Source organism: Callorhinus ursinus, unplaced genomic scaffold (genome assembly GCF_003265705.2).
Source record: "Callorhinus ursinus isolate GAN/ISIS: 27379988/994484 unplaced genomic scaffold, GSC_fseal_2.0 scaffold12, whole genome shotgun sequence".
NCBI classification, from domain to species: domain Eukaryota; kingdom Metazoa; phylum Chordata; class Mammalia; order Carnivora; family Otariidae; genus Callorhinus; species Callorhinus ursinus.
In genome coordinates, this window is record NW_027397074.1 from 78874335 (window position 1) to 78889198 (window position 14864).

The 14864-nt window shown below is 36.9% G+C and overlaps 1 protein-coding gene across 1 annotated transcript in view; it reads right to left on the reverse strand.

Moving 5' to 3' along the window:
* CLEC5A (C-type lectin domain containing 5A) overlaps nt 1-1500 on the reverse strand; it is a 10935-nt gene extending 9435 nt beyond the window's left edge. Inside the window, exons 1-2 of the mRNA XM_073899306.1 lie at nt 1312-1500; nt 676-790 (exon numbers count right to left, since the gene is read on the reverse strand). Coding sequence (XP_073755407.1) covers nt 676-754 — 79 coding nt within the window. The 5' untranslated portion in view covers nt 755-790; nt 1312-1500. The remainder of the gene's footprint in view (nt 1-675; nt 791-1311) is intronic.
* Nucleotides 1501-14864: the final 13364 nt, after the last annotated feature.

Below are 14864 nucleotides of genomic sequence, written 5' to 3' on the forward strand. Positions count from 1 at the left end.
GAGCTCTCTGACTCAGGTCAACGAGGTTGTGTATGTGTTTTTTTGTGAATGTATTTACTTATTCGTATTCATATTTTCTTCCTGCTCTCTTACATGATAGGAATTGTGCCTTCAGCTGGGTGAAAGGAAAGACACCTCTCTACCCAATTGTTGTCTTTTACTCACATTTCCTTCCTCACTTATGTTCCCTACTGGTTTCTGGGGCTGGGGAAGATTTTCACAGCTACAGCGAAACCCTTTGATACAAGCCTTCTCCTAAGTGTCTGGATAAAAGTTTCTATGGACATAGAGGGAAATTTGTCCCCCAGTAAAATCCCATTACCTCATCATGCAGCTCTCAGCCTCATCATTGGGTTGAACTGGCACTGATTTTCAAGTTTGAGGAACAATAACAAGCACTGATAAGTATTTCACCTCAGATTGCCCAACTAACACTGTAGCGGCAAAAGCTTTGTTTGGTATTCTGTCAGACACTAGTCAGTTCTATATCTCCAAGGCAGTCCAAGGGACCCGCTGGGGAGTGAGAAGAGCATTGTCAGTTCCCCCACACTGGGTCATTGCCCTCAGGTGGGAAGACTTAGGCGTGTAGCCTTTATATTCAACTTTGCATTCTGAGAGGAAAGTCAAAGAACGAGACAGTATGGGGTTGGGATAAGAGGTTGCTCAAATACTCACAATAAAGCAGAAATAAGGTCATTCCAACAATTTTAAGCACCACTATGACAAGCACAGAGATTATCATGTGCCAGTTCATGATGAAGGTGATGAGGAGGCCTGTGGGAATTAGATACGTGTTTTGAGAGAGAGAGAGAGAGAGAGAGAGAGAGAGAGAGTATCACTTTAAAGATCTGGGAGCAAGTCTTCTTTCTAGCAGGACGCATGCTTCTTTCTCAGAGCACCCTTGGGGGGCTTGAAAGGCAGGTGTGCCATTAACAGCTAGCTACAAGAATAAGGTCCAACCCATGCCCAGAAGACACATAGAATTTTGTACTGATTGGGAGCCTTTGAACTTGGCATGGTGCCTTTCCTTCACCCATACCTTAGCTCTAGACTTTAGCCCTATCAGTCACCTCCTAAACTCTGTCTAATGAAATAAATCCTCTCCTGGACTTTAAGAACCCTTAGCTTTGAAATGACCCTGCTCTCTAGGACCTTCTCTGTGGTCTTGGCCATAATGATTTCAGCTGTCAAAAGTCTCACTCTCCAAAAGACTGTGCCAGGACTCTTACAGACAAGACAGGTGTCCCCAAAGCTCTTGGAATTGGGGAAGGGCCAATAATCTGTGCAGGGAGGACAGACAGACAGACTCACCTGCTCTCTCTTGGGAAGGCTGGCCTAGTTTGCAGGTGGGGATCTTCCTGGTGGCCTTATGCTTGGTGTGGTGGGCAGAGGAACCTTCAGAGAATATGCTCCTTCTGCTCAAGCACTGTCATTCCTTCTTTACATGGTCTTTCTATCTTGGCAGCATCCCTGAGCAAACACTTCTTCCTGTTCAGTGTTCTTGGCAGTGGGAGTGGGTAGGGCAAGGAGGGGAAGGGAGTTTATAGCCTTTGCAAGAGGAAGCTTCCTGCCAGAGGGTTTCTAATACAAGGGGACATTTTTTTTTTTAAAGAATATTTAGTTCTAGTCACTGTTAACATCCCTGGGTGTATGTTCTTTCTAGATGACTAGGTAGTGAAAAGATAGATGATAGACCGATAGATGATAGCTAGCTAGCTAGGTGATAGATACTGGTTCATTTAGAAAAATGGGATCATACTGTATACATTGTTTTGTAATCTATATACTATAGATTAAGCTAGCACTATATAAATATCCTTCCATGTTAAAATATAGATTTTATACTTACAAATGGTCAAAATGGAAAATTTTATGTGTATTTTACCACAATAAAAAAATGAAAAAAAAAGGGAAAAACTGAGATTTGACTTTGGTAATCTTCACATGATATTAAGATGAAAATGCGATCTTTAGCATGTGTATTATGCAATATAACAATTGTCTTACTAAGACAATGGAATCTATAAACTGTAATTACCAAAGAGTTCGGGGAGATAGAAAACCATGCCCATACCTGTTCTTGGGAGAAATTTGGACACAGTATATAGCTAAACAGGCTTCTGGGTGTACTGTGGGTTTGTTGTGGGGAAAACAGTGTGTGGGTGGGTGGGTGGGTGAGAGAGAGAGAGAGAGAGAGAGAGAGAGAGAGAGAGAATTGAAATGGGTAGTTAAGAACTCTTCCAAGGAAGAGCAAAAATAGGGGCCATGGAGTTTACTTTCCCTCAGCTTCCAGGATCAACTATTAAAGCTGGCAAAGTATGGCACCAAAGAGATGGACTGCCTGTTTTCAGAATCTGCACCCTGTGGTGACAATAGCAGCAAAAATACGAGTGACGTAGGAACTATGACTGCCCTCTTTGGATTGATAAGCAACCATCGGTATCATAAGGTCCAGTCTGGGAAGGAAATCTAGAAGAAGGGCCTCCTATGAGTCATTGCTTGGTGTTTTGGAGTGGTATCAACATGACTATTTGCCAAAATGACTGTATTTTATACTTCACACAGAGAAAGACAAATACTGTCTCTTGAGCTTTATTTTTAGGCACACATACATTTAAATGTATGTATTTCCTTCACTATATATTGCAGGAATTCTTTCAAGTAGTTTAGAGAAAACTTGGAAATTGAAAGAGACCTGATGTTTCCTCTTATCTTTACAGTCACAATTCTTGAAAGGATTGTCAGTTTTTACTGCCTTCTCTCCCTCCCCTCCCACTTTCTCCTCAGCCCACTCCAATCCAAATCCCACCATGACTACATCACGAGATAATGACTCCTACTCAGTAGTTAAACGCATACAGTTTGGTCTTCATATTTACTGATCTTGAACAAGGGCCCGTATCATCTTATGTTGTATACTTTTTCTTGGCCTCCACGAGTCTACATTCTTCTGGTTTCCCATCTTTCTCTTGAGCCTCTCCTTTTACTTTCTTCTCTGCCTATTCCTCAAATTGTATTCTTATCCCTCTTCTCTTCTGAGTCTCATGGTTTCAATAACCGTGCTCATGAAGGTGATTCTTAAATCTTTACTCTGAGTTTCAGGTCTGTATATTTTCTGACTGTTTCATTTTTCACTGAGATACTCCACAGACAACCTGGAGTCAACATGTCCCTAAATGAATTAATCACTACCCTCTGCTAAAGGGGTTCATCCTCTTATGTTCTCTCTCTCGGAACATGAAAACCATCTCTTCAGTTGCCCGAATCATAAAATGTGGGTCTTCTCCTTCTCTTCCCTTCCCTCCCCTTCCCCTCCCCTTCCCCTTTCCTTTCCCTTCCCTTCCCTTCTCTTCCACTCAGACTCCACGCCATGATGATTCTGTCTCCTCAAGGCTGTCAAACCTGTGTTCTTTTCTCCTTTCTAACGGCTACCTCTTGCTCTCTCACTGGCTCTATCCTCCATCTTCTCAACAATTTCCAAAGAAACCTCTTGCCATAATCTTGCTTCAGCAGTTCACTCTGCATCAGAATGATCCTTCTAAAATGCAGACTTGATTGTATCATTCCCCTAGTGAAATATTTGAGTAACTTTCCATTGCTATTAGAATAAGTTTTGGGTTCCTCAATGTGGTCTATGAGTCTTTACATGTTCATTCTTTCAGCAAATGTTGCTGAGTGCTTGCCATATGCCAGATACTCTTCTAGGCACTTAGGATATATGTTCTGGTTTTTCTGTACATCTCAGGGTACCACATCTACCCATGCACTGTGTGCTAGCAACGTTAAACTTCTAGTTCTTTATACACTCCTTGGATCCAAGTCTTCATATATTCACCTGACATATACTTATTGAGCACATAATTTGTGCAAAGCAGTAATCGAACCACCTCCCCTCTCCCAAGCACATATATATATATTCTTATATACGCTCTTTAACCAGATAATTTTGACTCATTCTTTGAGTCTCAGGTTAAATGTCACTTCTTTCAGGAAAATTTTCCTGATTCTCCTTCTTTACTCCAATTGGGTTTAGGTGCCCTTTATCCGTGGACTCATGATATCATGTACTTTTTCTCTGAGGGCTAAAGGAAATGCATGATAATGCACTTGTTTGCTTCCCCTGCTAGACTCTATGAAGTCGTGAAGGCAAATCCACAGTGTTTGCAACACTGCACTATGGCATTAGGCTTCTAGGCTTGTTGGATTTTTATCATTTACTCATGAGAGTGTGGTAGGGCCTACAGAATAACTTCCAATCAATTAAAAATTTCTGTAATATTCTTTGTGTGAATTAAGTAGTTTTCAATAATGATAACTTAAGAGCTAGACCATCTCTGAAGGTGCTGATTTCTGATTAGAAAATTTCATATCTCACTTAAACAACCACCCTGAAGTATGGATTGGGACTATAGTACTTCACATGATAACTAACCACCTCCTAGTTTATATAGAGTTAATTTATGTTCATACATATGATGCTAATACTGTGTTATTTTAAAGTACATTGCCACTCAGACAATGGCAACAACCCAGAATTCATAGAATGCATGGAATAAACCTACTTTGGGAGCAACTAGAAGAACACTTTACTGGAACTGTGTTATGTATACCCTAACATGAAGAGTCAGAAGCTGGAGGTGAGGGGTGACTGTGGAGCCTGGAGAGGGGAAGATTTAGAGCCTGTGGGAAGGGTGTCAGGTCCTGGAGCCTACCAGAAGCAGCATGGAAACACTCACAGTTGGCTTCCACTTTATGCAGTGACTCACTGAATAAATGAGAAGTCATGCTGCAGAGGACAGTCATCCACCTGGATAATGAGGACATTACTGCATCCGTAGCCAGCTGCCGTAGCATCAGGACAAAGAAACACTATGCCCAGTAGTCAGACTTTCTGCTCAGGTTGTCTCTGGTTGGGCAAAACAGTACCGGGGGGGGGGGAAAACTCTCCCCATGTTCCTCATCAAATCCTCTAAGATTTGACCCTTTTAATATCTAAATGGTCCCATTGTGACCTTGAATGTGGGGGAGACTCCCTAACCTCCCACTTCCAAATTTAACACAGAGGAAAAAAGATCAGTGGGTATGTGAGAATGCAATCACTCAAAATAAGATGAACACTATGAAGAGAGACAGGCTGTGTTTGTGACATAAAGTCACTAGCAGACACAGGAGATGCTAGAAAACATCTCTTAGGTTTTCGCTGAGATTTTAGAAAACACTGACTGATTCTATAAAAAGAATGTGCCCTCATATCATGAAATGGGCAAATGCTTTAAGATGTGGTGGCTGATGTTTGAGGCAGTTGGTGGAGTGAAGGGTTCTGAACAGCAGATTAGATACTGCAGAAAAAGAATGAGAATATTCAAAGATATCACTGAAATGTCAATTCAGAATCCACAGAAAAAGAACCAAAGAAAGAAAGGTTACTGGAGGTGGAAGAGAATATAATGCTGGATCCAGTAGAAGTTCTACATACGCTGCACTTTGCAGAGGAGAGAACACAAAACCGAATAAATATAAGAGCTGCAACAGTCTAAGAAATTGTAAGAGAAAGTGTAAGTAAAAAAAGCTGAAGGTTAGGCAAAATCAATGAAAAAGGTCCAAACCTACATAAACTGGTGATTTGTTTCAAAAAGAATAAAAAGAAAATATATTCTAGAGGCCTCTGGGTAGAAAAATCTATGATGGAAGTAAAATACTAGGTTTGTTTCAGGTTCTTGTTCAGAAATTCTAAGTCCCAGAAGATAAGTCAACATCTAGAGTTTTGATGGAGGTGCTCAGGAACTAATAAGTAAAATACATGACAGAGTTTGACTTAAACTTGCTCGTGGGATATGGCTGGTAGATCTCTGAACTTGGAGCCCAACCCCTGCCCTCTCCACATGGGGAGCACACAGAGCCTGTCTGTGGTCGCTGGGGTCCAGGCCTAACTGATGGGAAGTGTAATGGGAGGCAAGAGTCTACCCTTCTCTTTAGTCTGGAAACTCAGCAACCTTCAGGAGAATTCCTCAGAGCGATGTCCTTGCTCTGTGCCTGTCAAGAGAAAAATGACACCAGTCTAGAATAATCCGTGATTACATTCTGGGCAATTTGACCTGAATAACACCTTCTTAAGAGCTTCTCTTGTGATTCTCCAGTTCCTCATCTCTTGTGACCAAGTGCCCAAACAGAAAAACACTGTCACACCCCATTAGAGAGAGGTCGCAGATTGGGATCAGAGGTTGTGGACTGGCAGCCCACAGATTGCATTTAGCATGCAGCTATATTTTCTTTGATCTGTTCAGTGTTTTAAGAAATTTGAGTAAACATTTTGAAATTTGGGAGCTTTCAATAGATGTCAAGGTATCTAGAAGTTCTAACACTGCTGAGAACACATTCCCACAGGGAGCAGTGGGCTGGAGGTTAGAGCAGGAGTCAGGACTCACCGGGTCTGTCTCCGGTGACACCTCAGTGGAAAAAATCCAGTTGGTAGCCATTGCCAAGTTTGCAAAGCTGTTTTTTTTTTTTTTTTCTTCCTTAGAGTAGAGCACAAGTTTAAAGTCAGGCCTCTACTGAAAGAGGGAGAACAGAATGAGGCCATATGCTTCCAGAAAAATGGGAGAGAGAGCATTTCTTTGTGAAAAGTAAATGATATTTTATGTATTGAAAATTGAAAATATGTCTTTACCAAAAAGTAAAATTTAAGATGCCATTACAAAACAAATCAGAACAATTGCTATATAGAAAAGTTATTTGATGAAAATTTAATTAACTGAAAGAAAGAACTAGAATTTCCATAGGATTAATTTCTGAATGCAAATAAAATAGGTGATGATTTTTAAAAAAGTGGCCATAGAATCTTTTAAAATGCATTTTTGAAAGATTATCTGTGGAATGAAGGAGACTTTATATGACTTCAACAGAATCAAACACTCATGAATACATTATAGCTAGAAATACTGTGGTGTTCAGAATATTGAAGATGGCAGAGGACTTGCTAGAGAAGAATGAAAGAATCTATGATATTTTATTTTATTATTTTATTTTTTAAGCTGCTACAAGCAATTTATTTTATTTTCAAAGTCATTCTGCTATCAAACATCATTCTAACTGTACATGTTCAAAAGTCTAAATGTGGTTTAGAGTATTAGATTTCTTTTTTTAAATTTAAATTCAAGTTAGTTAATACATAGTGTAGTATTGGTTTCAAGAGTAGAATTCAGTGATTCATCACTTCCATATAACACCCAGTGCTCATCCCAACGAGTGCCCTTCTTAATGTCCATCACCCATTTAGCCCATCCTCCCACCCAGTTCCCTCCATCAACCCTCAGTTTGTTCTCTATATGTGATGTTTCATAACCACAGCTGATAAAAGCAAATATATAAATAATAATTCCAAGCAATAGCTATGTTCACCTGTGGCACTGAAAAAAAAAAGCTTTTGTACTAAACTGAACATAAAACACAAGAGGAATTCTTAATCTCAGGAAACAAACTGAGGGTTGCTGGAGTGGTACGGGGTGGGAGGGATGGGGTGGCTGGGTGATGGACATTGGGGAGGGTATGTGCTATGGTGAGTGCTGTGATTTGTGTAAGACTGTTGAATCACAGACCTGTACCTCTGAAACAAATAATACATTATATGTTAAAAAAAGAAAAAAAGAAGATAGTAGGAAGGGAAAAATGAAGGGGGGGAAATCGAAGGGGGAGATGAACCATGAGAGACTATGGACTCTGAGAAACAAACTGGAGGGTGTTGGGGGGGGAGGGATTAGCCTGGTGATGGGTATTAAGGAGGGCACGTATTGAATGGAGCACTGGGTGTTATACGCAAGCAATGAATCATGGAACACTACACCAAAAACTAATGATGTAATGTATGGTGACTAACATAACATAATAAAATTTTTTTTAAAAAAGCATGCCATAGCAAAACAAAACAAAAAAACACAAATGTATGATATTGGAGACAATATTTAACTGAAAAAAATACAAATTGAAAATTAGAAATGTTTAATTGTTAGATTATATTTTCATAATTTTATAATGTTTTTGATTTGGAACTAAACACCTAATACTTTTTCTTTTGCAGACTACAATTTTAGATTAATATTGTGCATTTTAACTAGATTTTAACTAGAAGCAATATTTAATTGCATTCTGCTTCATAATGGAAAGTAGTTGTTTTTAAGTATGGATTTTTAAAAATATGAATAGAATGTTTGCTAAACAATTTTGAAATCAGAGAACATATGTTGGAAAGTAGTTTTTATAACTTTAGAAATTTACTCCATGTCATCTATTTCACTTCTGAAAAATTTGGCATAGAAAATAGGCTAGAATATTAGTGTTACATAAGTTTTCCAAAATCAGACTTTTTGTAGAAAGAGTGAATCTAATTTATACAATTGTGTATCTACACATGAATGTCCTAGCAAAGACGTATCCAAAGTGCTTCAATGGTGTGTAATGTCAAAACAGGGCTGAGTCTTTGATGCAATCTTTTAAAAAATGTATCATGTAATATTTCAGGTGTACAAAAAGGAATAAAGAATAATATAATAAATGCTCATCTCCTAATCCCAGAAATGAAACATCAAAACATAACTGAAACTCCTTTTGTTACTACTCACCAAGAGCAGTCCACTTCTCTCCTACCACCCAGTAACCACTCTTCTGAATTTGATGTTTATAATTCTTGTGTATTTTTTCATACTTTATTACACACTTATTTAACTCTATATAATATGCTGAATATGCTGTGGTATTTTCTAGGTATTTAAGGCCTACATAGATGGGATCATACTATATGAATTGTCCTAAAACATACTTTTCTCATTTGACAGTATGTTTGTGAATTCATCCATGTACAATTTTACTGTTGTGTAGTATACAATTGCATGCATATGTCATGATTTATCCATCGTTCATCTATTAATAGATATTTTGGTGTTTCAAATTTAGTCAGTGTTGTAGCTGAGATTTGAAACAATCAGGCATTATGACTCTAGAACCCCCATGCTTAATTAACCACTGACTACACTATTTCCTGACTACACTATGAATTGTCTCTCTGAAAGTTTGTATCCTAGAAACAAAGAGTGGTCAGAAAAAGCATCTCTACCTGATATTCAAAGTCATTGCTCAAAGATCAAAGTGGAAAATGAAAGATACAAGATAGTGCAGTGGAAAAACCCAGGTTTACACCAAACTAAACTCTGTATAAACAACTGCTCAGTTCCATCGAGTGTTTAAGCAAGCTTCATAGGCTTTCAAATGTCACCTCCCCCAGGGATCCTACTGATCATTTCAATAATCAATTTGAGGTTGGAAATGTTTGGGATGAATGCTGGAAATCCCTAGTTTACAGATGGGTGGTTAGGTTTCTTATGCTTCCTTTGGGATATGTGCATGCATGTGCATGCTTTTACTTAGGAAGTTTTCCACTGCCTTTCTGGTCAAACCGGAAGGCGCCAGAGAACCTGAATTGTGTCTGCACTTGGCAGATGCTAGTCCTCAGCAAAATGGGGATGTACACACACTTTATTATCACTAGTTCTTTTTCAGTTTTCCTATCTCTGCTTTTGGCATCGATACCCCTCAGCTATACACAGAAAATTTGCTGAATGATTAGGAGAAGAAATTATCTGGGATGAGAGAGATTTGGGGCATTTCCACCAGGTACTTGTAGTTGTGCATATTTAGGGCCTCCTTCGTACAGAGAGCTTAGTTGACTCCTATACCATCATCTCCTCTCCCCCTCACCCCTTTAAAAGCATAACACTTTCTCAGGCAACGTTTCAGTGAGTAGCACCATTAAATACATTTTTAAAAGTTTATTTAAGCTTAATCACAAACAAGTTAAGTTAAATATGTTTTGTAAACAAAATACATGAAGTAGAATAAAATGTATTATGAAAGAGATGCTAACAATAACCCACTCTCTGGATCTCCTGTGACTGTTTATCTGTTTTTAGATTACTGAAGTTAATCCTCTGTTATTTAGATTTCCCACTGAGCCTGAGCTGGGATATTCTAAAAATAAAGCCTTTTTCTTCCTGGTCCACAGCTAACTGAAATGGTTATACCTTCTCTCTGTGTCTGCTCATGGACTTACTGGTTCCATTTATAGATTTTGTACCACTCATTGTATCATAGATCTTTTGGTTGTAAGTGTAAGAACTGCAATCCAAACAAATTTAGGAAAAAGTAGTATGGATTGGCTCATAGATTGTGAAAAGGAATTTTACAGTGAAACCAAAGCAGGACAAGGATGTAGCTGGACTAGAAGTCCATTAGGAATCCAGTAAAACCAGGTTTTGCCATACTCACCTCTTGTTTCTGCTCATTTCTGCTCATGAGAGGAAATGGAGGAAACTAGCCATGAGAACCTGCTGGATTTCATGTCTTACAAATTTTTCTTGGATCAAGTTAGGAAAGTCCAAATGGTAGATTTTGATGGACTTGGAATGAATTAATCAAATACGATCAGGGGCAAGATCCTGGTACACATCTTAGTTGGAGCATGAAGAGCAGTTATTTCTAGGAAAGAAGGTGCTAGGAAGACAATAAACAAAAATATGGTCCATTCCAACCATCCTCACTACCTCTTATCAGCTTGATCCTCCCATAACTTTATCACCTGCAAACTTGCCAGGATTTTTTTCTCTACCTTTATGACCCAATTGAAGATTTAAATTTTTCAGGATAGCTTCTCTTTTGATGACCACAAGTCTATTGGTTCTGTCTTCTAATCTGAATTTCAGTTCCTCATTTCCAAAAATATGCTGGTGTTTTCCAAATAGTTAACCTTATACCAACCCAGTTGCAGGAAGTTCCAAACCACATGTACCATTTTCCTCAAACTCAACCCCACTTCTCTTCTCAACTTCTTTATTTTTGTTAGCTATTACATCATATTACAACACAGTCACACACTGGAAACTCCTTGATCCTTCCTTTTCTGTCAACCACCTATCAAGATGCTAGTTGATGATTTTCAGATCTCTCTCATAGTTTTTCATCTTCTCCATTCCTACTACCCCATCCTAGTCCAAATCTCTCGTTGCAGTTGAAGTTCAAAGGGTTTAAATCCTGTTCCTCCTCCTCTTCAAACCAATATTAGACAAATCTTTATAAAATTACTGCTGTAATCTTATCACTTCCCTATTTGTTTCTTTTATAACCATTAACATGAACAAGTCTCAACTCTTGAGTCTGGGAGAAGATATTTGTAAACTATATGTATGATAAGGGACCAGTATCCAAAATATAAAAAAGGAGCTCATACAACTCAAAAGCAAGAGAATAAACAACCTGATTAAAAATGGGCAGGAGAATTTGCATAGACATTATTCATACATACAAATAGCTAATAAGTACATGAAAATTTTCTCAGTATCACTAATTATCAGGAAATACAAATCAAAACCACAGTGAAATACCATTTCACACCTGTTAGGATAGCTACTATAAAAAAGACAAGTGGTGGGGGGTGGGAGGGACGGGGTGCCTGCGTGATGGACATTGGGGAGGGTATGTGCTATGGTGAGCACTGTGAACTGTGTAAGACTGATGAATCACAGACCTGTACCTCTGAAACAAATAATACATTATATGTTAAAAAAAAAGAAGGTAGTAGGAAGGGAAGAATAAAGGGGGGGAATCGGAGGGGGAGACAAACCATGAGAGACTGTGGACTCTGAGAAACAAACTGAGGCTTCTAGAGGGGAGGGGGGTGGAAGGATGGGTTAGCCTGGTGATGGGTATTAAAGAGGGCACGTTCTGCGTGGAGCACTGGGTGTTATACACAAAGAATGAATCATGGAACACTACATCAAAAACTAATGATATAATGTATGGTGATTAACATAACATAATAAAATTAAATTAAAAAAAAAGACAAGAGCTAACAAATACTGGTGAAGATGTGGAACCTTTGTGCTCTATTAGTGGCAGTGTAAATTGGTACAGCCACTATGGAAAACAGTATGGGGGCTCCTCACAAAGTTAAAAGTAGAACTATCGTATGGTCCAGCAATCCCACTTCTGGGTATATGTCTAAAGAAAATGAAAACAGGATACAGAAGAGATATTTACACTCCCATGTTTATTGTAGCATTATTTATACTAACCAAGACATGGAAACATCCTAAGTGTCTATCAATGGATAAATGGACAAAGAAAATGTGATACTTATTTTTCAGCCATAAAAAAATGAAACTTTGCAATTTGTGACAAAATGGATGGATCTTGACGGCATTATACAAGTAAAATGAGTCTGACGAAGACAAATACTATATCATTTCACTTCTTTTTAAGATCTATAATAATTGGACTCATAGAAACAGAGGGCAATGGTGGTTCCCAGGGGCTGGGTTGGGGAGAGGGGAATTGGGAAGGTGTTGGTCAAACGCTACAGACTCTCAGTTATAAGATAAGTTCTGGGGATCTAATGTACAACATGGTGACTATAGTTAACAATGCTATATAGTATACTTGAAAGTTTCTATGACAGTAAAGATTGAATATTTGCACTGTAACCAGGAACAGCAACAAAATGGTAATTATGTGAGACAAAAGATGTGTTAACAAACTTTACTGCAGTAAACATTTTGCAATATGTATGTGTATCAAATCATCACATTGTACACCTTAATATTACAAATGTTGTATGTCAGTTATATCAATAAAGCTGGAAGGGAATGCAATATATTGAAATTTGTGAGATATGGCAAAAACATGTTTAGCAGAAGGCTTAAAACTTTAAATATTTGTGTTAGAGCAGAAAAAAAAAGATTTAATATCAGTGATCTAATTCTCTGCCTGAAGAAGCTAAATCAGGTTTCTTCGTGAGATTAAACCTACAAAAGTAGAAAGAAGGAAATAATAAATAATAAGAAATAATGAATAAAAAAATACAAGTAGAGAAAATCAAATGAAACAAGAAGCCTTATTTCTTGGAAATATCAATAAATTGATAAATCTCTAACTAGATGAATTAAAAAGAGAACAAAAGTTATCAAACTTGTGATGGACTTGGAATGAGGTCAATGCTATAGACATTAAAATGATAATAAAGGAATATCATGATCAAATTTATAGCAATACATTAAAAAACTTAAATAAAGCAGGCAAATTCTTTGAAAAATGCAACTTATCAAAACAGACACAAGAAGAAATTATACTGAACTAATGAATCATTGAACACCATATCAAAAACTAATGATGTACTATGCCTTGGCTAATTGAATTTAAATAAAGGACTAGGATGGATAGCCATTAAAAAAAACTTAATAATATGTCTATTAAATAAATTGTAATTATAATAATTTGGAAAACCTCCCTGAATAGGAAATTTCAGTCCCATAAGACTTCTGATTAATGCTATCAAATATTTAGGGAAAGATAATACCAATTTTATACCAAGTCTTGAATAAAATTAAGATGGAGGAAACATTTCCCATTCCCAACTTGTGTTATGTCAGAATAACCCTGATACCAAATTTGAAAAAGGTATTACAAATATATAGAAAGGTTAGTGTTCTTCATGACCATAGATGCAAAATTTCTTAGCAATATATTAGGATGTCAAATAGAGCAACCTATAAAATAATAATACATCATGAGTAAGTGAGGGCTTATCCCAGGAATATAAGATTGATTTAACATTTAAAAATTTTCAGTGTACATCCTTATGTTAACAAAATGGAGGAAAGAAATTATACAATCATCTCAATAAATATAGAGAAAGCTCCTGATAAAATTCAACCCTCATTGATAATAAAAATTCTTATTACACTAGGAATAAAAACAGCCTTTCTTAATCTCATAAAGCAGATCTATAGCTAACATTGTACTTAATGACAAAAATACTGAATGTTTCCTCCCTAAGATTAGTAATAAGGCAAGTCTGTATATTCACATTACTACTAATCAATATTGTCCTAAAGATCTCAGCCAATGAAATAAGGTAATAAATAATATAATAAAGGAAATAAATAATATAAAGGGCATAAAGATTGGTAAGGAAGAAGTAAAAATTGTCTCTATTTGCTCATGACATGATTAAGTATAAAATTTCAAAGAATCTACAACTACTAGAACTAATAAATTAATTAAGAAAATTCTCAAGATACATGGTTAGTATACAAGAATCAATTATATTTTTATATACTAGCAGCAAATAATTGAAAAATGAAACTTAAAAATTCTGTATACAATAAGATTATAAAATATTAAATACTTAGGGATAATTGTGTCAACAGATATGCAAGACCTCTGTACTAAAAGCTATAAAACATTGCTGAGATAAAATAAAGACTTAAATAAATGAAGAGATATATCATATTCATAGATTATCAGACAATATTTTTGAGAGTCAGTTCTCCCCAAATTGATGTCTAGATTTAACACAATTAGAATTCCAACAGGTTTTTCTTTTTTAGAAATAAATGAATAATCCCAAAATGTGTTGTATTAGATTAGCCAAAACAGTTTTGCAAAAGAAAAGTAAACTCAAAAGAATCACAATATCTGGTTTCAGAATTTACTATTAATCTACAGTAATAAAGAAGTGAGGTTTTGGTGAAAGGTTTTTCCAGATTAATGGAATATGACGTAGGGACCAGAAAACCAGAAAGAGATCCGTGAATATATAGTCCTATGTTTTTGACAAAGATGTTAATTCAAAGAAAGGAGGGAGGCTTCAACAAATAATAGTGGAGCACCTGAATAGACATGGAGAAAAAATAAAGTTCAACTCTGCTTAACATTAGATACACAAATTAATTCAAGATGAATTATAGTTCTAAATATAAAAGTGAAATTCTAGAAGAAATCATAGTAGACCAGTTTTGCATTTTAGAGGCAGGCACGTATTT